We start from the raw sequence: 21,251 nt of genomic DNA, 5'->3' as shown, positions 1-21,251 counted from the left end.
TAAATGCCCCGAAAAACGGACCGAATGACTGTGAATGCTCTGGTTTTGAATGAACGAACGTTCCCAGTCTAAATGGATTGGGCGCCGAGCACTGTCAATGGCAGCCTTTTTTTTTTTTTTTTTTAAATTGACACCTTTTTAAAACGATATCTCAATTCTTAACAGGAGCATATCGATAACCTTTTGGGATACAAAGTACCACGATAGATCACCATTTCGATATTTTGTCACACCCCTACTTACAATCGTGGCGTCAGTTGACCCGCAAGTCTTTGTGCCTTCGAATCACACCATTAGGAGCGTCGCGTTGCCACACCTTTGCGGCACTGGCAGTTCCGCTAACGACGCTACACTATTCTCAAATCAGGAAATGTTTATTTCGCCCGAGGCTGAAGTAATTGAAACACTGAGAATTTATTTTTGCACTACTTCAGAACATGATTTTTCAGTTTTGGAACGATTTGCACTTTTTATTTTCTTTTGCCCATTGTAAAAATATATCCCACGTGGGAGTATATGTTCATTGGTAATGGTTTACAGTGAACTGTGCATATTCAAACATTGAAAATGGTAGTATCTTATTTTCAGAAAAAAAAGTTAACAAGGTTGCAGGCTGGCGAGTGCTAGCTGACTTTAACTGTAACCTAATTTGATCCCAACAAAAATGGGTGTGTTGTCTGTTTTAGCATAACTGTGAATTAAATAATGTTGGAACCATAAAAACAAAAATTCACAGGTTTGATGTTTTTTTCTATTTATTTTGCACTTTTAAAAGAACTGCTTTTTAGTTTTAGCCTATAGAAAAAACATTAACTTTCAAATGCTGTGATAAAAAGCCTTTTTATTTTTCGTGTTGTACCGAAACCGTAACAAACTGTGACCCCTGTACCAAGGTATGTACCGAACCATGACCGACCATTTGTACCATTTGAAAGACAATACAATCAGTGATCAATAACTGCAGTTTCAGTCATAAACAACAGTGGTGCCACAGTTCAGAGAATTTAAATCGGTAACATTTTCAAGAATAAACATGACCTACCATTGGGAATCATAAGAGACACTCTGATGTTGACGATTATGACACCCTTCTTCCATATTCATACCCCCAGGTCTCAAGGCCCCAGGCCAAAATGAGAAGCTGCTGTGACTCATAGTGCAACCGCTTTAAAAGGAAAGTGGGGGTGATTTGTCCCCTGCCCCGAGCTGCCAATGTGAACAAAGAAAGACTGAAAAAAGACAATTTTAATTGTGCACCATTCTTGGTCGGGAATTTAGTTGAAAATCCTTCAAGAAGTTACATGGTAACTTGGAAGTGGACTATTTCTTCATAGTCTGAGTGCAACTGCATGAGTACTACCACAAGAAGCAACATATTCCCAAAAAGTCATGGAGTCATGCCACAAACCATTCAAACACAGCATGCTGTACATGCTAAAATATTTTTGGGATTTAAGAAATCTGGTTTCGTTAAACAACCTATGTAACTACATGAACAGAACCAGCATAGTTTTAATGACAGGGACAATTGTCGAGGAACTAAAACAAATTTTAGGGACAAAATGGAACCATTTAGAGGCAGTCTGGAGCCCTGTACAGTATACACGTAACCTGACGGATGCTGACCAGTTACAATTAAAAACAGCAAATCCTGTTAACCTTGATTTTAAGATCAACAAAAACATAATCATCTTAGATCATTCCCTGCCCAAAAAACAGATAAAATATAATGAAAGGGATGAAAGAAGACACGGAGCAAGACAGAAGGCAATGTCGCAGGCTTTCCATCTAGTGTAAAGCAGCCTGTCAAAACAATATACTCTCATACGAATTTACAGTGGTGTGCTTCAAATCCCATATGAAACATTAAGGCTCTTTTGCGGTGACGCTGACACAAACATCCATAGACACTCTCGCAACAAAAATTCCTCTCCCTCTATTTCAATCTATTCACGATTGCCAATTCATACTGCTTTCTTCTCATCTCATGACAAATTTAGACTGTCATAGTCACCGATGTGGTGTTTACAGTGGAAACTAACATCTTGTAATCATGGTGAAAGTGGATTCGTATCCTCAAAGGATAGATATATTTGCTTGTGGATAATCAAAAGCGACAGAGAGCAACAGGGGACAGTTGGCTTCCTCCACACTCCAATTTATGGGATCTTAGCTTTGGTGGTACACAGCAGCATTTCGCTCAGCTCCCACTGACCGCAAGAAATGCGAGGATTATGAACAACGTGATGCAAGGTCTAGACCAGGGGTGCCCAAGTCCGGTCCTCGAGAGCCCCTATCCAGCTTGTTTTCCATGTCTCCCTGCTTTAACAACCCTGAATCAGATGATCAGCTCATCAGCATGCTCTGCAGGAGCCTGACAACGATTCTAACAAACTAAGGGGCACCAGCACAAAATGTAGGCACACACACATTTTTATTGCCTCACCTTTAACACCACGCTTTTGAAACCTCTCCATAACATTCATATAATTCATTCATTCATTCATCTTCTGAACCGTTTATCCTCATGAGGGTCGAGGAGGTGCTGGAGCCTATCACAGCGAACTCCAGGCAGAAAGCGGGGCTAACCCTGAACAGGTTGCCAACCACTTGCAGGGCTCATATAGAAACACAACCATACTCACACCTACGGACAGTTTGGAATTTTCAGTCTGCATACCATGCACGTGTTTTGTTTTTTATTAGGCAGTAACTCAGTGAAAACCCATGCAGGCACGGGAAGAGCATGCACACAATAGTCGGGATTGAACCCACAATCCCAGAACTGTGAGGATAATGTGCTAACCACTGTCCCGCCTTCATAATGTGAATTATTTTTAAACAAGAATAACGTAGAAAAATGCTTGTCTTCATAAAATACTTCACTGAGTGAGTCCACTCAAATCCAGTCACCAATGCAGAGAACAGCCTCTCACTAACTCAATAAATTTGTTGGCACAGCACACTTCAGACTGGGCTGCCGCTAGTGTGTAACAAGTTAACGATGATTAACACATTTGTGCCTTTGATCGTAGAACTTCTGAGTCTTCTTTGGCCAAATCAAAGCTACAAACCTGTCAATCATTGTTAACTTTAAGAACCAAACGCCAGCTGCACTGGTGACCATGTATAAAGAACTAGATGTGAAATGACAGACTATGCAGCATTAGCACATGTATAGAGAACTAGATGCGAAATTAAAGACTTGCCGGCGTCTTAAAGCAGTAGACTTCTCAGGAAGGCTCTGTTGTAGGGAACTTTCCAAGCGAACCTAATTAACTTTTTATCTAAAATACTCCTAAATCGGCAAAATCTTGACTTAAATCTATCCGTAAATGATGAAAAAGTTTTAAAACTTTCACATGTCGAAAGCAGACAGAAGGGAAATTATGGAATAATGGGAGCAATTTTAACAACTTTAACGGTTGATTCACAAAATTAAATTAATTGAATGTAATTTAAAGCTGCTGATATAGAATGGGTGCTTGAGGATTTTATTTACTCTTTTGAACTGTTAACTTCATACTGAAAAAAAAATAAATGCAATCATCGTTACGGTTCCTCTTTGGTGCTGGTAGTCTTTCCTCATACCCAGCAAGTCCCCATTTTTTGTTTTGTTTTTTTTAAGACAAAAAAAAAATTTTTGAATTGAGGAGTGGGGGGAAAATATACCATCCTACATCATGTTTATTTTGTAGATTATGTTGCCTTAACATGATGTTATACTGATGCAACATTCACTGCCTACACAGAACGCCACCTACTAGAATGGAAACACACATTCTTAGTGTGCAGTAAGCCTGCAAAATATATCGTTTGAATATCGCCATCGCAATGTGCGCATGCGCAATAGTCCTATCACAGGATTTACCATTATTATTATTTTTTGAACACGTAAATATTTGGTTTGCTTCATAAATGCAGCAAGTGTATCCCTTTTTACATACAGCAATCTTCATCATTCACAGATAAACCCATTTAGCCTGGATTAAACTGTAACATGTGAATACAATCACATAACGCAGTTTTGCACATTTTTTGCACTTTCAGTTCATAAATAAATGAATAAATAAATAAGTACAATTAAAGCATCTTAAATCTATAATGAAACAATAAATGCAGAAACATTTATACAATGAAGAATATGATATTGTTAAAGAATGTTGAATAAAAGAAAATAAAAACTAAGAATACTGGGATAAATGAGGAAAACAAGGGGGAAACTCACAAAAAAAACTATCCAATCAAACACTGAAAGCATTACACTAGTACCGGTACTACAAAACTGAGTCAACCAGTCTTCCCAAACAGAGCTTTTCAAGTCATCTGATGAAAATTACTCCAGTTTTAATATTGCAATATAAACCACTTCAAAGCCTTCAAGGCGCAGATGTAAAACGTTTTTTTTCTGCTAGCTCATTGCAATATACACATATACAGTATACATGTGCATGTCTTCAGTTCAACTAATCAATTATATACCATGGGTTCAACTCTAAGGCATATGATGCATTGAGTAGTGTAAAAGAGAAGGATTTTTTTTTTTAATGAATGGATTTAGAAAAAAAAATGCACAAAAGAGATTGCATGGTCATGACATAAAATGACCCACCAGAACTAAAACTATTTCATTAACATGAAACAAGTTCCAAGGTTAGTAATTTTTGTGTTTGCATGTCTTTGTAGTATTTTCCCTGCAGAATATAACTGAGCCCAGTGAGCAAAAGCAGCAGTTCCACAGTGATGTTAAAAATGTTCACGAGACACACAAGGGGCTGCAAGGCATCGTCTGATTTGAATGCATGAAACACCCGTGACCCTCGAAGAAGGAAGAGAGATACACAAATATCGATGAAGACGGTCGTTCCAAGGGAGTCCAAGACGCTGCTTGAAAAGCTCACTTTCATTGCCAAAGACCTTACTCTAAACTTTAACCAAACACAGCCAGAAAAGGGTAGAGTGTTTAAAATTGTTCTCAGAAAGACAACAACCATGAATTTAAATGTTTGATTTGAAACTTGAAAATTTGCAAAAAATGCATAAAGCTTGCGATGATTTTTTTGCCAGCATCACTTTCTGTGCAAAGCCCAGCCATGGTCTTTGACATCCCCCAAGAGACTGTGTTAAAATATAGCTTGAAATGGCCAAAGGACAGATCTTCAAATATGCTTTGTGAAAGAAAAACTGTTTTTTTTCATGAAAAAAAACAAATGCAAAAAATCTACAGGCAAAAAAAGTTAAAAGTGGCCGAATGACAAATGTTTCATCTACTCCAAAATCCAGTAGAGGGGCCAGCTCTAGGGCTAAAATAGGAACTTTTGACGGGAAAGGGAATTGGTGAATTCCATTGAACAAAATCACTATTCTTTGTCTAGCAAACAGAATTTCACACACAAATGGGTGGAAATTTTGGTCAAACCCACAAGCGAAATGAACCAAAAAGTGAAATAAATATATAAATAAACAAATTAAAAAATAAAAAAAATTAATTTAAAAAAAAGAGGGTTTGTCTTTCTCATACCATATAATAGCCAGCATCTACACCAATAATCAAATGCAAGAACCTGCCTTATTTTTAAAATTCTTCTCCCTTTTTTAGATTATATACAAAATCTTACTCTCTTGTCATCACTTTGTAGTAGGTTTAACATATAAGACATTCCCTCAAAGTCAGAATCATACTGTCCTGGTAGAACTTCAAAATCACAGCGACTGATACAAAGATTTTGGCACACGTTGTTGTTCATCCGGTTCATGACACACTCCTTGACAGTCAACTTCACTGAAGCAGTCAGTCTTTATGATTATGCCTGTAGTCTCAAGCTTTTATGGACCCTTTGACAATGATAGAATGTGGCAATAGAGAAGTGAGTAATTATTAGGTCAACAAGGTATGTCAGTTCCAACTAACCTGAAGATGAATCATCCCTCTGGCTTAACCAAACGTGATAACTGACGAACCAAAAATTGAGTGGCTGAAAGTTTTCGGCTGAAATGAGACAAAGTGTTTTCAGGTTCAGTCCATAGGATTTTTTTTTTCACATAAATAAATGTTGCAATAATGTATGCACAAAATCTCTCTTTCCTTTTTCCTTGCATCTAAACTTACAAGATAAAAAGAATGATGTAGCAAGAGAGCTTATGATGTCCTTTGCAGCCTGCGCTTCATATTGCTTGTAAAGTGTAAGGTCCTTGTTCTCCAAAATCAAAACCCAACTTGAATTAGTATGCTAGCTTCACCTTGTTGTTTGGAAGTCACACCGTCGTTCTTACTCCACTGGTTATAAAATATATACTGTATTTTTCGGACTATAAGTCACAGTTTTTTTTCCATAGTTTGGCTGGGGATGCGACTTATACTCTGGAGCAACTTAAAGTGCCTGTGACACGAAAAGGCATGTTTATTTCATAATACACGCGTTATTTTATGCCCCTGAATGATATGGACCGCTTGGATGTGTGTGGAAGCGATCGCTATATTTATTTAGTTTTTTTAATCCCGCGCCATGAAAATGAGTGACTTCCGGCTTCGGTCTTGCATTGAGGAGGAGGGCGCTGTGACGTGTACGGTAGAAGACGTTCTCTTCACTATACAGTGTACTGTTGTGTATGAGGACGAAGGATTCAGCTGATTTTGCGGATTAATACTTTTATTTTTTGCATCACGCCAGCCAAACGGCTGCAGAAAAATCATTCTGTATGCGGGAGAGGCGTATGCGCCTTTTTGGAGTTTCAAAAGGTTCCCATTCACCGTGGATATTTACTGTGGGACCATTGGACTTACAAGGAAGTGAGTAAACATCTTGTTTTGTATTATGTCAAATACGAATACAGTGATTACAAAGTAAACACTATAAAATTCCTTTAAATAAAGGACTACTTACGTTTGATCATTGATAGGCATGTAAAAAGCTATCCTCATGCTCATTAGCAGTTAGCTGTTAGCGCGTTAGCTGCACAACAATTCCAGCCACCCTCCTCCAGGGAACGAACTGTAAATTGCTCTCCGCCGGGCGGTTTGCCGATCCGCAAAGAAACTCGACAACCGGGTCGTCATGTCAAATAATCCAGGCTAGTTATGTGTGATTTTCCACTTCGAAGACTTTGAAACATCCCTCGGTTCGGGTTAGCAAGTCGGCTAGTTGTCACTCCTTCTGGTCTGTTTACATTCTCCGAAGCCGGGGAAGGGGTATTACATATGTCCGATTTAGGTGTCATAAAATATCGTTCGGGAGGTGTGACAGTAAAGGTGAAGTCGACTGCTTTTACCATTATGGAGTAATTTTGCCATGTCGTCTTGAATAAATGGATTTTTATTATTTTATATTCCATTTAGCACAAGATTGTTATTTGTCATGACCATGCCATTTATTTAGCAATTGGGGAAAGTACTTGGGTAAAAAGAATATCCTGTAAAAATATTGAAGTAAAGAGACAGAAACAATGACATTTTGCCGCTCTCTTCGTCGCGTTTTCCTCATTGTGAATAGTTCCCCCTCGACGGGCTGACTGGTCCTTCTCAAGCCATTTATATAGCTATTGGGGAAAAATACTTGGATAAAAAGAATATCCTGTAAAAATATTGGGAGTAGAGAGACTGAAACAATGACATTTTGCAGCTCTCTTCGTCGCGTTTTCCTCGTTCTGAACAATTCCCCCTCAATGGGCTGAATAGTAAAACCGATGAGCCTAGTCTACCGCTGACGTCATCCACCTGTTGGGGACGCTAAAGCCCTATAATTGTAGGCGTGGCTAACCGGCAGATTAAAAGACTAATTTCTCGTCATCTGCGCTTTGCTAAATTGTTGTATATAGTCGAATCGTCTCAAAATATGATTCTAATTCACATAATAATGCCATTTAAGACTTTTTTTCTGGTGTCATATGCTCTTTAAGTGTGAAATTATTTCAAAAATTTTATATCATTTCACATGTTATTTTGGTGTTTTGGGGTGACAGTGATGGTTTGGTAAACTTGTTAGCATGTTCTTTATGCTATAGTTATCTGAATAACTCTTAATAGCTATGTTAATTTAACATACCGGCCACGTTCGTATTTCGTTGTTCATGCATCATGTAACATTATCATACTGTACACTTATTTAGCATGTTGTTCTCCATTGTATTTTTATTTTAAATTGCCTTCCAAGATGTCATATCTGTTCTATGTGTTTGATTTTATCAAGTAAATTCCCCCCAAAAATACGACATCTTCTCCGGTGCGACTAATATATGTTTTTTTCCTCTTTGTTGGGCATTTTATGGCTGGTGCGACTTATACTCAGGTGTGACTTATAGTCCTAAAAATACAGTAGAATGTCTTTGCACTTCCAACTCGGGCCATTAGCCACAAAAACAATTTTTATAAGATTAAACTTCAGAGGGAGAAATCCTCATTTCACTTCATTTGTTTTCAAGTCATTTTATGTTTCTAAAATATGTATGCATGTGTATGTAAAACACTGTATGCGCACACATTCGGCATCTGTTCCACTTTTGTTCAATTTAGAATTCTTAGATTTCTTCTGGTCTGCTTTGCATTCACTGATGCATTGGTATCATTAACTTGAATTACCGTACGGAAAACTTAACTTAAATTGCACTATAAAAGCACTCCATGTAGAACACATTGATATAGGTTTGCAGGAGCTATAAGTGTCTACAACACTTTTAAAAAGTCAAATTTGTAAAACCATTGAATGAGACGAAGACACCCACTTCCCAACACTAGCAACTCTCACAAGCCTCTTTTGTCTAGTCCATCTCAAAAGACACAGTATGGTTTTATCATGCTGCCAACACTGGCTCATGACAACATGGCTCAAAGGAGAAAAACCCACACGGATTCTGATCTGACCATCCCTATTCATCTTTCATCACCACAAAGCGGATATCCAATCTATAACTAACTATTAAAAGGCCACAAATTTAACTTGGTGGGAAAAAATGCATGTCTCTGTCCACTGAGCCTATGATTGGTTCGCTACAATGCCAGGGTGTAATACACGTTTCGTCGGCCGGGATAGGCTCCAGCTTCCACTAGTGATGGCAAATGCTATAGAAAATGCATGGGAAAATGTATGTTTACATGGTACAATAAATTCTGCAAAGTGAAATAATTTTTGGTGTCTTGAGAGTTGTTTTGTTTGCTTGTTTTTTACAATTTAAGTTGCTTCTATCAAGTTATGCTAATGCCATTTATATAGCAATCATTAAATCCTATATTACTGGTAAAGTTCTATAGAATAACGATCCAAACTAAGCCTGAGCCATATCATACCATTGCTGATGTTCCCAGTGTTTTTTTTTTTTTATGGTGGTATGGATTTTGAAATATCGTAATATGATGACTTCAGACTTTACGTAAAATGTCGCTATAGATGTACACACAACTACAACAAGAAGAGAGCAGCAACATCGAATTGGTCTTTAGTTTAGTATTCACTAGGGATGCACCAAAAATTTTCAGCCAAGCACTTATGATTGTTTCCAGCGTTGCACATGAGGTGTAAAGTGAATGTGCTTAAAAATCATTAGCCAGCTTAAATTGTTATGTTAGCTTCCACTAGCTGTTAGTTGTTAGCACAGACATGTATATAATTATGAAGACGCCTCACTAATTGGGCGGTCTATTGGCTGACTACAGCTTTCTTTGGCATCTTGGTATTCCTTGTTGTTAGACGTCACAATGTTAAACCTTAAGTTCAAGTTTTAAACCATTAGTTTTAAACTTTCATGTCACATTTGACTTGTGAGGTTTAACTGTACGGTTTACCTTTCAAGCTGTGTCAGTTATCCATCACACTCAATTTGCGCTATTTACTGTATATTGCAGTGTAATTCTAGGTGGCTTATACAGTATACCGTGTGCAATCAAAATGCTCTTAATCCGAATCTGGAATGAAATTCAAAATTATTTAGCATTTTTAATCCTAATATCCTCAAAAATATTGTCATATTAAATTTTCTTGAAATAACATGATATACACTATATGTGCAGCTATATCGCCCACCCCTACTCCAGACCAGTGTTATTAATCTTACTTTAAAAAAGTAATTAGTTACAATTACAAATTACTTCTCACAAAAAGTAATTGCTTTAGTAACTCAGTTACCTGAATGTAAGAGTATTTCGTTACTTGGCAAAGTAACTGGTGATCATCCCCCCCCCCAAAAAAAACAGGTCACACAATGTGAAGTATAAAGGGTTTTGAGGACAACTGGCAAAACTAGCCCAATTCTTTACCCTAAACCTAACTAGACACAGGGGTATGCGGATATTGCGATAACTAGATAGTAACCTTTGCTAAGTGTGGAAGTAATTTAATGTTGTGAATCAACTGTTAAATTTGTTCAAATTGCTCCCGTTATTGCATTAGTTCCATTCCGTCTATTTTTGACATGTGTAAGTTTTAAAACTGTTTCATCATTTAAAGATAGATTTAAGTTTTGCCGATTTAGGAGCATTTTAGATAAAAAGTTCGCTAGGAAGGCTCTCCACAACAGAGCCCTAATGAGAAGTCTACTGCTTTAAGATGGCGGCTGTTTACTAACGCATCTAGTTCTTTATTATACATGTTGCTAATGTCGCCGTTTCTGTCATTTGCATCTAGTTCTGTATATATGTGATATCTACCGAAGCATCATGTGGGCGTAGTTTGTAGGTTATCGGCTACAGTCAGGCATTATTGGAGCCACCTAGCATAGTAGCATCGCGTTTGCAACGGCGTCAGACTCCCTTGCCTCCTCCCCACTCCTGCTCTGCTCTCTCGTCTCCGTGAGTCCGTCTTTTTCCGACTTTTCTCGCATCAGTCAACCAACATCGTAAAGCACGCCTTTCCCGCCTCAGTAACGGTAACGGTGTTGCCAAGATGAGAAAAGTAATTAATTTGATTACTCACAACTGAAGAAAATAATGCCGTTATTAACAACACTGCCCAAGACTAACTTTTTTTTCTTGGAGCACAGTAACCACCTTCCTAAATTTCAGAGACACAAGCAGAACAGTGAGGAGAGCACACCATAAAATGGACTTGCAAAGTAAATATTCAAATTTCATCTGATCAATTCAATTTATTACTGATAAAATGGAGCCAATCATTTCATTGACTGCATGCCCTGTACTATATAAAATTGTTCCTGTAAGGTTTTAACTACTGTATGCTCTTGTTAAGTTACACAACCAAAATTAGTAAGACAGAAAAAGTTGACTGTTTTGACAAATTTTGACTGACAATGTGACATACTGTACCATATAGAATACTAAGGCTTCTAAGAGTCTGTCATAGATTCCACCAACAATTGACAAGACAGCTCCCACAAACATTGCGCCACGCCTTCCTGTAGGAGGCCAACCCAGGCAGAATGTTGAGTTGGCTTTTACTGTGATAAAGTCAAACACACGCTGCATTTTAATGTCGGATTTAGGTGGAAATGGGACGAAGGTTTTACTGCATACAAGCAGGCAGGCAGTTTCTCAAGAGTGATTTGGTCGAGGATTCAAGGTAATTATTAAATTAAATAGCACCATGCATGCACTTTAAAAACCTTTTGGAAAAAAAAAAATCAATGGCTAAAATTTGTGTAACTTTGGCTTGAAATATTTATGTAAAATGAATGATTACAGCCCATCTAGATTGTTATACGTTCATATCTATAGAAATTCCGCAATTTAAGCATTTCTTTACAAGAATTTTCAACTTAAAAAGCTCTTTGTTTTGTGATTGCCGCCATGTTGGATTACACAATACTGTAACTTTTGCTTGAAATATTTACGTAAAATGAACGATTACCGCCCGTTTTTTTTTGCTTTTAACCAAGAATCTAGACTGTTTTACGTCCAAGTGTATAGAAATTCTGCGGTTTAAGCATTTACTTACAAAATTTCCAACCTAAAAAGTGCTGTTTTGTGATGGCCGCCATGTTGGATTACACAATACCGTAACTATTCCTTGAAATATTTACGTAAAATGACCGATTATCGCCCGTTTTTTGCTTTTAACCAAGAATCCAGACTGTGTTACGTTCATATCTATAGAAATTCCGCGATTTAAGCATTTTAGGGCTGTCCCAAACGACTAATTTTTTCCCGATTAGTCAGCCGACTATTTTTACGATTAGTCGACTAATCTTATAAATTTAAAAAAATTTTTTTTTTTACTAATGTAGCAATGAAATTTTTTGTTGACGCTTATCAATTCAAAAAACATATTGGAACACGTAAATTATTTACTTAAGTACAAATAAACACGTAAATAACAATAATAAATCAAAAAATAAACGAGTTCAAATGCTGATAGAATTAACTAGTGCAAAAGAATGGCATGTAAACAGATTCAGAACACTGACTTCCTTTCCAACATGATTCAAAACAATTCTTAAAAAAACACCTCGCATTAATATTATAGTACTATATATAATAGTATTATGATAATTATAATTATTCATTGCCAATCAGATTTTTCATAAAGAGTGTCATTTTAAAGGTATTTTTAGTGTAGAATCTGAATTTTGAAGTATGTGGGATTAACTCCAGAAATCGCTATTTATATGAAGAACATGACATGCTTTTATTTTGAAATGTTTACCGGAAGTACGTTCGCTAAACCGCTAACTTCAGCTTTACACTCAGCAAAAAAGCACTTTTTGTAATTGCAAGTAGTGTCAGTAATAGATTTTTTTGGGGTCATTTTTTCGTTTGCAAATGTTGTTAACCAGTCATTTTTCTTGTTTGAAGTGTCACCTTTTAACCGCAAGTTTGCTTTCACGAGACAACTGCCAATGTTTTATAGCAGGCTAAAGTAAGTTGCCTTTTTCCCCCATTCACCTCAGTGTAGCAGTGCTAACGTGTTTAATATGGATGTGTTTTCTTATTTTGTATGTCTGAACTTTAATTATACAGCTTGTTGATAAGAGAAAGGAACTGGAGCCATCAGCACGCAAGCACCAATGTATGCACGCACGCACGGACGTGCGCAGCGATAAAAGGCAGCCGTGAAAATTACCGGCCTCATTTTTATTTGCCGTGCGATAATTGGACTCATTGCATATCGTGACAGGCTTAGCAACTTCAATAAAACATGTCGTTAGTTAGTTAGATGGACTTACAAACTGGTTGACGGCGCTTTAGGTGTTCATTCTCGGCCGACGTGCAGCCAAGCTTGGCATTGAAGAGACAGGACAAAACAGAGTACCCTCCTTTGTTTCTTTGAAATAAGTCAATGTTTTGGACACTCTGGTGCGCTTTTTTGTCTTTGTGCCGCTTTCCCCGCTTGCATGCAGAGCGTCCCACATTCTGAACTTTCCACGCATATATTTTTTTAACCCTTCATTAACCGTCGACGTGATGTTTTGCTCGTCGACGGATTTACGTCATCGATGACGTCGACTATGTCGACTAGTCGGGACAGCTCTAAAGCATTTATTTACAAGAATTTTTTCAACTTAAAAAGCTCTTTGTTTATCGACAGTTGCCCAGTTGGATTACACAATACTGTAACTTTTGCTTGAAATATTTACGTAAAATGAACAACAACTGCCCATTTTTGCTTTTAAACAAGAATCTAGACTGTTTTACGTTCATATCTATAGAAATTCTGCGATTTAAGCATTTATTTACAAGAATTTTCAACTTAAAAAGCGCTTTGTTTTGTGACGTCATGTTGGATTTTGCATCTCTACGCATTACCACAATTCAACCTGAATAAGTTGTGATTATACATAAAAAAATGGAAATGTTGCTTTTGTGGAGTAAGATTAAGATACTTCTGCATGCTTTTCTCAAGTGCTAAGTTTCCAATGTAAAAATTGAGCGATTTACAAGCTGTTGAAATTTTTTTTAAAATGTTTAAGTTGCTATTTTGGGCAAAAACATATGAAAAAAATATGTTAAATATTGCTATTGATCCTGAAAATGTAGGTAATTATCTCGTATTGTTGCGCATCTAGCTTAAAATTTTAGAATTTTATAGGCATTTTAAGTTTTGTCATACTTGTATATAAAAATAATGAATCGGAATTTTATTATGGAACGACTTTGAATTGTTTTATTTCGCAGCTAGTGAAGATTCATATATGCCTAAGGGAGGTGGCTGTTTTGGTTTTAGGTCGCTAGCGGCTCCGGTGCGGAAAATATTTGAATTTAAGTTTTTGAAAATAGGCCCTCAACAAATCGGCGCCGAGGCCCATGTCCTGTCAACTGATACTCAAGTCTATGGGTGTGTAAATCATATGGATCAGTGTCTTGAGTGTGTGAATGTCCAAAGTTGTCAAATCCTTGATTACCAGACTACGTGTCATTGACGCATTCTTAAAATAATATTTTCTTTTGCTTTAGGAAACACAAAAAACTAAACCATGAGTAATTTATTATCTTTACTAACAATTGTATTCATTTTTGTAAAAAATGATTTAGGCAATGATTTTAAGAAGGTGATAGTTAAAACAACGTACAGTATTTCAGCTCATGTCGGGTGACACTTGGCAGAGCTTTTGACTTTTGACTTCTATGTCTTGCACAGAGAAACATTGCTGGCACATGCTTGTCAGTTATAGATGCTAAAAAAATGTCTCAGTGCTCCTCCCTTTTGTTTCACAACCTTCAAACATTGCAGTAGACTGCTTCTTGATCACTGTGTGATGGTGCGCTCCCAAAACAATACCAAATGACCAACAAAACGCAGAAATGTCCCTAAACGAGATCCTTACTGTTCACTCACATGTTGTCAGTGTTAAAAGCAGCAAAGCAGGTGAAACCTGCAGTGGAAGTGAAAATAATAATTTTATATGCGGTTCAAAGCAACAGTCTGACAACTGTGAGGCAGGCGTACTAATGAACCATGTCACATTACGCGGAGTTTGGGGTGACGGGAGTAACTACATTGGCACGACACCGGCGGGCATACCATGTTCAATGGATGACAATCTTGGCGAAGAGTATAGCTGTCCTAAGCAGCCTGATTTAGAATTGCCCTCAAGAATGATGGGAAACAAAAAAACGGGGAAAAAAAACGCTCATTTTCAACTTAATATTATAAATATTCTTGCAAGTTAATTTTATTGCTGACACTGCGTTTTGGGTTCATCAACATGTTGTGCCCCCACTACCCCAAAGTCAAGCTCCGCCTATGCATAATGTCACCTTGAGAAAAAATTATATATTAAATAAAAACATCATACAACATTTTCTAAAAAGTAATTCTCAGCACTTCAGGTGCTCTGATGGTGAAACATCTGCATTCCAACCATCAAGTGCCGTGCAGCTTTTTACACTTACAAGAATCACCATTGCGCAACTTCAAGTCTATCCTTAATGTGACATTTTAATTAGCGATGTGACTAGGGCTGCAGCTATCGATTATGTTAGTAGTCGATTAATAGATGAACCATTAGTTCGTATAATCGAGTAATCGGATAAGGAACATAAAAAATTAAATTACCTGAGCTGAGCCTCAAACGGTATACAAAAGTTGTGATGTACAACAAAAGAACAATTGGCTAACTTACATAGCAAAAGTCCGCTAGTTCAAATGCTATAAAATGCTAACTTTTTAACAATGCTCTTAACAAATGGTTCAGACACATATTCCCACAAAAATAGGCTAAATATACCTATCAACTAAATGTAAAAAAAAAAAAAAAAACATTAGCTCAAACAAAAACTTAGCTTATGTTGGTCTTAACAGGGAGCACCTGGATTCAGCCATGTGAAATGAGGCAGACTAGAAGGCGGTGTATCCATCCAAATCAATAAAACTAAATGCAAACACTTTCAAAATAAACCATTACAACGCCACTTTAATTAAACGAATACTCGAAGCAGCAAAATTTAATTTGAATCTTTTTTTCTAATCGAATACTCGAGTTAATCAATTAATCATTGCAACACTAGGTGTGACAAAATATCAAAATGGTGATATATCGTGAGCGACCATAATAGTGTCTCAGTTAACTCTAAGGCTGCATTGACGGTGCACGACGCCAAATCCATTTAGATTGGGAACTAGTGCTGTAACGATTAATCGATTAACTCGAGTATTCGATTAGGAAAAAAAGATTAGAATTCAATTTTGCTGCTTCGAGTGTTCGTTTAGTTAAAGTGGCTTTGTAATGGTTTTAGTGCTGCAACGATTAATCGATTAACCCGAGTTATTCGATTAGAAAAACGATTTGAATTTTAAAAAGTTAGAAAGTTAGCATTTTATAGCATTCAAGCTAGCAGACTTTTGCTATGTGATCCTTTTTTATTTTTTTATACCATTTGAGGCTCAGCTCAGGTATTTTAATTTTTTATGTTCCTTATCCAATTATTCGAACTAACTAGTTCATCAATTAATCGACTACTTAAATAATCTATAGCTGGAGCCCTACTGGGAACGTTCGTTCATTCGAAACCAGAGCATTTACAGTCATTCTGTTCGATTTTCATGGCATTTACAGGTCATTTCCTGTTTAGTTTGAGCCACTGCCTATTCATATGGGTGATTCCCAGGTCACTTCCTGTTCTGCAACTCAAAATAAACAGGAAGTGACCTGGAAAATACCCCAAAATCAACAGGAAGTAACTGAATATCAACAGCAGGTAAATGACCATAAATACCCCCAATTTACCTCATTGCGTGGCATTGGCTGCCACTGACAGCCATAGACGTTCAACATTCGTTCATTCGCTGCCATCCCTCCCACTTCAAACGGATTGGACATCTACTAGTGATAAACTCATTCCAATTCACAGCATAAGCTTGTTTTTCTGTTTATTAGTTGTTTTTAGAATATCCTAGAATGATTTCTTGACCAATGTATCGATAATCGTTGTCTCACCAAATCGCCAGATCGTTATCGTGAGTTTTGTATCGCAAATCGTATCGTATCGTGAGGTACCAAGAGGTTCCCACTCCTAATTTTAACGCTTTCTGACCGATCATCAAGAGGATAACGAATAGACATTCTTTCAAGTGAGCGGCTCAGTAAACACATGTTGGTCTGAATGAGACAGGCACAGTGTGATCTACCGCTAAAATACGTAATAACAACACAGGCGCGTGTCTGGCCCAGTAAACCAGAACAAAAACAACCTTACATGACTATGCAAAGTCAGAGACACGTCTTAAAATAGCTTTAAACTAAATCGGTGAGGAAAGTAAATTAGAGAACGCAACACAGCCTTCTCGCTGTTCCGTTGCATCATTTCAAATCTGTTGCATGGACTCAATAAGTAGCGGCATTCTTGTATTGAGTGAGTGTTTACGCCACTCGTAAATTGCACCGTCGATCACGCCAAAACATGTTTGACAAGAAGCACATTGTATCGCACCAAAGTGACAGTGACACGAATTTCTCCATGTCTGAGCAACTTTCATGCTGTGAAAGTTAGCGTTGCTACATGCTGGCCCAGGCGGGCTAAGCTAGCTGAGTAACTTCCCTCAAACTTTTTTCCCCCTTAAACGTGAATCTCACGTGTAAGCATGGATTATAGCAACGCTGGGGGACTTCTAATGACTATCCTACCCCGGTCTGGTCAAAAACAGATTGGACTACCAGTTCCGAAACATCGTATTAACTGCTCCTGAGTAGTTTTGCTAAGTTGACGGTCAGCTGTGTGAGGACTTACCAGGAAGTGGGACTCTGTTGCTAAGCTATTCCTTCTTCACGCGCAGACACTCTACTGATTGTTATGGCGCTCGTCTCTTTTCGGACTTTCCCTTTCCTGTCCTTGGACACGCGGGGGGTGGGGGGTAGGAAAAAGTCGCCTGGATCGGCCTCTTCTTGTGTTCCCGAAACGCTGAAAAGTTCTTGTTTGTTTTGAGGCAGACGGTAGAGAAAGTGTGCTGCTGCCTGCTGCAGTGTGAGTGTGTGCGCGTGTGTGTACGTGTTCCCAAACGCAGTTCGTCCGCTAGGCCCCCCACCAGCCGCCACGCTCCTGACCCTCGTGCCACCAATGTAAACAAGGGAGCATTCCCGGAGAGCTGTCAAATACCGCGAGACTCCGCACTGATATACTCACTCAGCCTCCCTTGACGGTCTTGCAGATTTCACTTCATCTCGTCACTTCTGATTTGGTGTTTACTTCAACAAACATTTCATTTATCCGCAAAAAAATAATAATAAATTGCAATTACGGGTTATTCGAACCACTCACCCAGGGGCGTCACTACGTTTTAAAAACAGGGGGGCTTAGCCACAAGGAGTCACACGGGATGCAAGTAAACGTACACGCACAAAACTTCACGAACCGCTAACAAAGACTCATAATCAGGGGAGAAAGTGGGCCAGAACGGTCAGGAACGCAATTCCGGTATAAGATTCAGGGCCAGAATGCTGTTCCGCTACATGGTGCTTTGATTCCCAAAAATATGACGGCAAATGTAAAAAAAAATAAAAAAAATAAAAAAATTGCTAAGCTGCCACACATGCATTTCACCTCCAAGAAGAAAACAATCTACCAACATCAGATTTACATACACAAGTGTTAAAGGGATCCTCTATTTTTAAGACAAGTTATTCTTAAAAGATAAATGTTAGTATGAGTTATAATACTGGATACTGGAATAATGGCTGGATGGACGTCCTCGCTGCTACCCCCGTCTCATCTGGCTAGATGGACCTCTTCTTGTTCCTTTACTCCACTGCATCTTTACGGACTGTAACTTCGCCTGCTAATTCCCATTAGCAGTCCTGGGGCTTCCTGTCTATCCGTCCTAGGAGTGGATCTCTCCTGACTGTGGTACTCCCCAAGGTTTCTCATTTTCTCCCCAAGACTCTGGAGTTTTTCCTTGCCGACATGGAGGGTCCAAGGATGGGGGATATCCAGGACTTGAACTTTATTTATTCATCTTTGTTGCTTCATTTGCTGTTTCTGATTGTGTATCATATTGCCTCTGCAAAGCCCTTTGAGACAACCTTGTTGTGATCCAGGGCTATACAAATAAATTGAATTGAACTGAATAATAATTTGATATTAAAACCCCTCTTAATGTTTTTGTTTTAATAAAGTTTGTAAAACTATTTCAAGTGATAGGTCGCCATTCTTGTTACTTCGCAGTGCGTGATGTCACCGGTTCCGTTGCTGAAATTCCAGCGTGTCACTTGTTAGCTTTCCCAACATGTCGTCAGTTCTACCATTCCTATTTGAACCAGATCTGAAAAATGAAGAGCAGGACAATACTGTCGGTCGTTCACAAGACGAGCTTCAGAGAAAAATGCGTGCAGCAAATGCCTGATAAGACAAAAGTTGGGCAAAACTGGTGATGCGAGAGAGTGCTGTTGGGAGCGAGAGTGTATACTGTCCGGTTTTATTAGCAGATATTCAAGGTAAGCGTATTGCGTTTTCAAACTTATCCCAATATAATTATGTAGATTGTTAGCATCCAGAGCTGTCGTGTGCTTTACATACAGAACAGGCCAAAGAGCACACCTTTGTCTAGTCCATGTGTTATACATTGTAACACGTGGTAGATAGCATACGTGTATAAAAGTACCAAAAACGGGAGAAGCTTCCACTTGTGACATTTATTCACAAAAAATAAATTGACCACTCTTCACTAAGGAGCTCGGCAGTACGCAAACACGCGTTCCCTGACGAACTCCCAACATTGTTGTGAGGTCCACGTCAGAGTCACTGTCGTCACTGTAGCGTGCCATAGTGCTTTAATTATTTAGTATGATTTGGGGAAAACTCCCACCAAGAATAGTCAACATAAAAGATAGCAATAGTAATCCAAATCCGCTTTTTTTACTCACTCGAAGATCCAGGATTTAGACCGATCCCATGGCAATATCGCAGCTGCGATCAGGCCGTCGATTCCACAAAATAGACTGATCCAAAAAGCCGCTGTGGGACCGACGAATCAAAAAAATGGACTCATCCGAAACCAATATTGCAGGCGTGGTGGGACCGGCGGATCCAGAAGATTTTGAAAATACGTTATGAACATTATGAAAATAATTCACTTAATAACGGAAGGGTCAATTCTATCCTTACAACATGTGGGAAGACATTCCAAATGACCTATATATATGAAGTCATTATATAATCCAAATAAGGTTGCTTAAAAGTTGGTGGGGGCGATTTGAGCATCCTCAGAAGTTAGTAGTGTTATGTCCCTACTGTCCCTATGCAAACCTACGCCCTTGTACTCACCTAAATAGTAAGGTAGTGATCGATGGATCTGGATTGATATATCGATGGTAGAGCATGATCAATTTATATATGAAATAAAGCATTCATTCATTCATTTAAACTAATCAAAACACAAAGCAGTGAACCAACTCACCTTTGCGTTATGTCACAAGTTTTTCAACAACAAAATTGTCATAACAATTAAATTGCTTTCTATTTTTTATTTCTTTAGGGGAAATATAACTGATTGTTTTAAATGTTCGCATGATAACCCTTTAAATTTATCTGAGGCCCTTGAATTTAAACAAATTGAACCATATATCATATACTGTAATTTTCCCAAGAATCGCTATGGTATTGTCATGCAATTAGTGACCCCCACCTCCTAAATAGCCCAGGCTAAAAAACAGAGCACCACTATGATATCCCAAGACTGTTTTAGAAATAACCTAAAAATGTAAAAACTCGCAGAAAATAACTCCTAAACTATAGACACAACATGTCTACAGTTACTGTAATACATCAGTCTGAGACAATTTTTTTTTTTTTAAATCTGGCTCTGAGGAGCCTTGCATATAGTTATATGTATGTATGTATACACCCCTAGAATATACAGACCAAATTTCATTCTTATTCATCAACGAATAACTGAGGAGTAGCAATTTTACTTTGTGTCTTCCCAAGTAGTCGTCTAGGAGGTATCCTAACCAGATGACGTAGCCACATCATCAGGCTTCTTTTGATTCTGAGGACTCTACTCATGCATGAGTAATATAATCAACATAAGTGAGAGCTCAGACACCTGGCAGAGGAATAGGGGCGCTGCCAGGGATTTTGGGCCCCATGAAAAGATATCACTTTGGGCCCCACCACCAGTGCCAACACACACACACACATTTAGAGTATCAACTACGTAATTTCCTGTATTCTGGTGAATCTTTAAACACTAATTTGTGCATTTTCTGCAATAATTTAAGATGAAAATATATTTATGTAAACATACAGCGTAAAGAGCAATAATGAATAGACTGATATCATCTATAAGAAATGTACTGAAGGCCATCTTTAACAATCGAAATATATTTTTATTAGAAATATTCTCAAAGCAAATACCATAATGTATGACTTAGAATTG

General features: G+C 38.0%; 1 protein-coding gene across 4 annotated transcripts in view; it reads right to left on the bottom strand.

Annotated features, from left to right (window-relative positions):
- The window catches only part of nek7 (NIMA-related kinase 7), a 124,446-nt gene extending 106,501 nt beyond the window's left edge, over positions 1-17,945 (bottom strand). For 2 of the 4 annotated variants that reach the window (XM_057840693.1, XM_057840692.1), the window contains exon 1: positions 17,609-17,945. Coding sequence is in view for 2 of the 4 variants with exons in the window: in XM_057840690.1 (XP_057696673.1) it covers positions 5,912-5,926 (15 nt within the window). In the remaining 2 variants the exon portion in view is untranslated. Of the gene's footprint in view, positions 1-5,911; positions 5,990-13,107; positions 13,143-17,608 lie in introns of those variants that run through there. The other 2 variants (XM_057840690.1, XM_057840691.1) reach the window with 2 other exon arrangements.
- Positions 17,946-21,251: the final 3,306 nt, after the last annotated feature.

Source organism: Corythoichthys intestinalis, chromosome 7, assembly GCF_030265065.1.
Source record: "Corythoichthys intestinalis isolate RoL2023-P3 chromosome 7, ASM3026506v1, whole genome shotgun sequence".
In the NCBI taxonomy this organism is placed as follows: Eukaryota; Metazoa; Chordata; class Actinopteri; order Syngnathiformes; family Syngnathidae; genus Corythoichthys; species Corythoichthys intestinalis.
The sequence above is the reverse complement of the archived record's forward strand: the minus strand, read 5'-3'. Positions and strand labels throughout refer to the sequence as shown.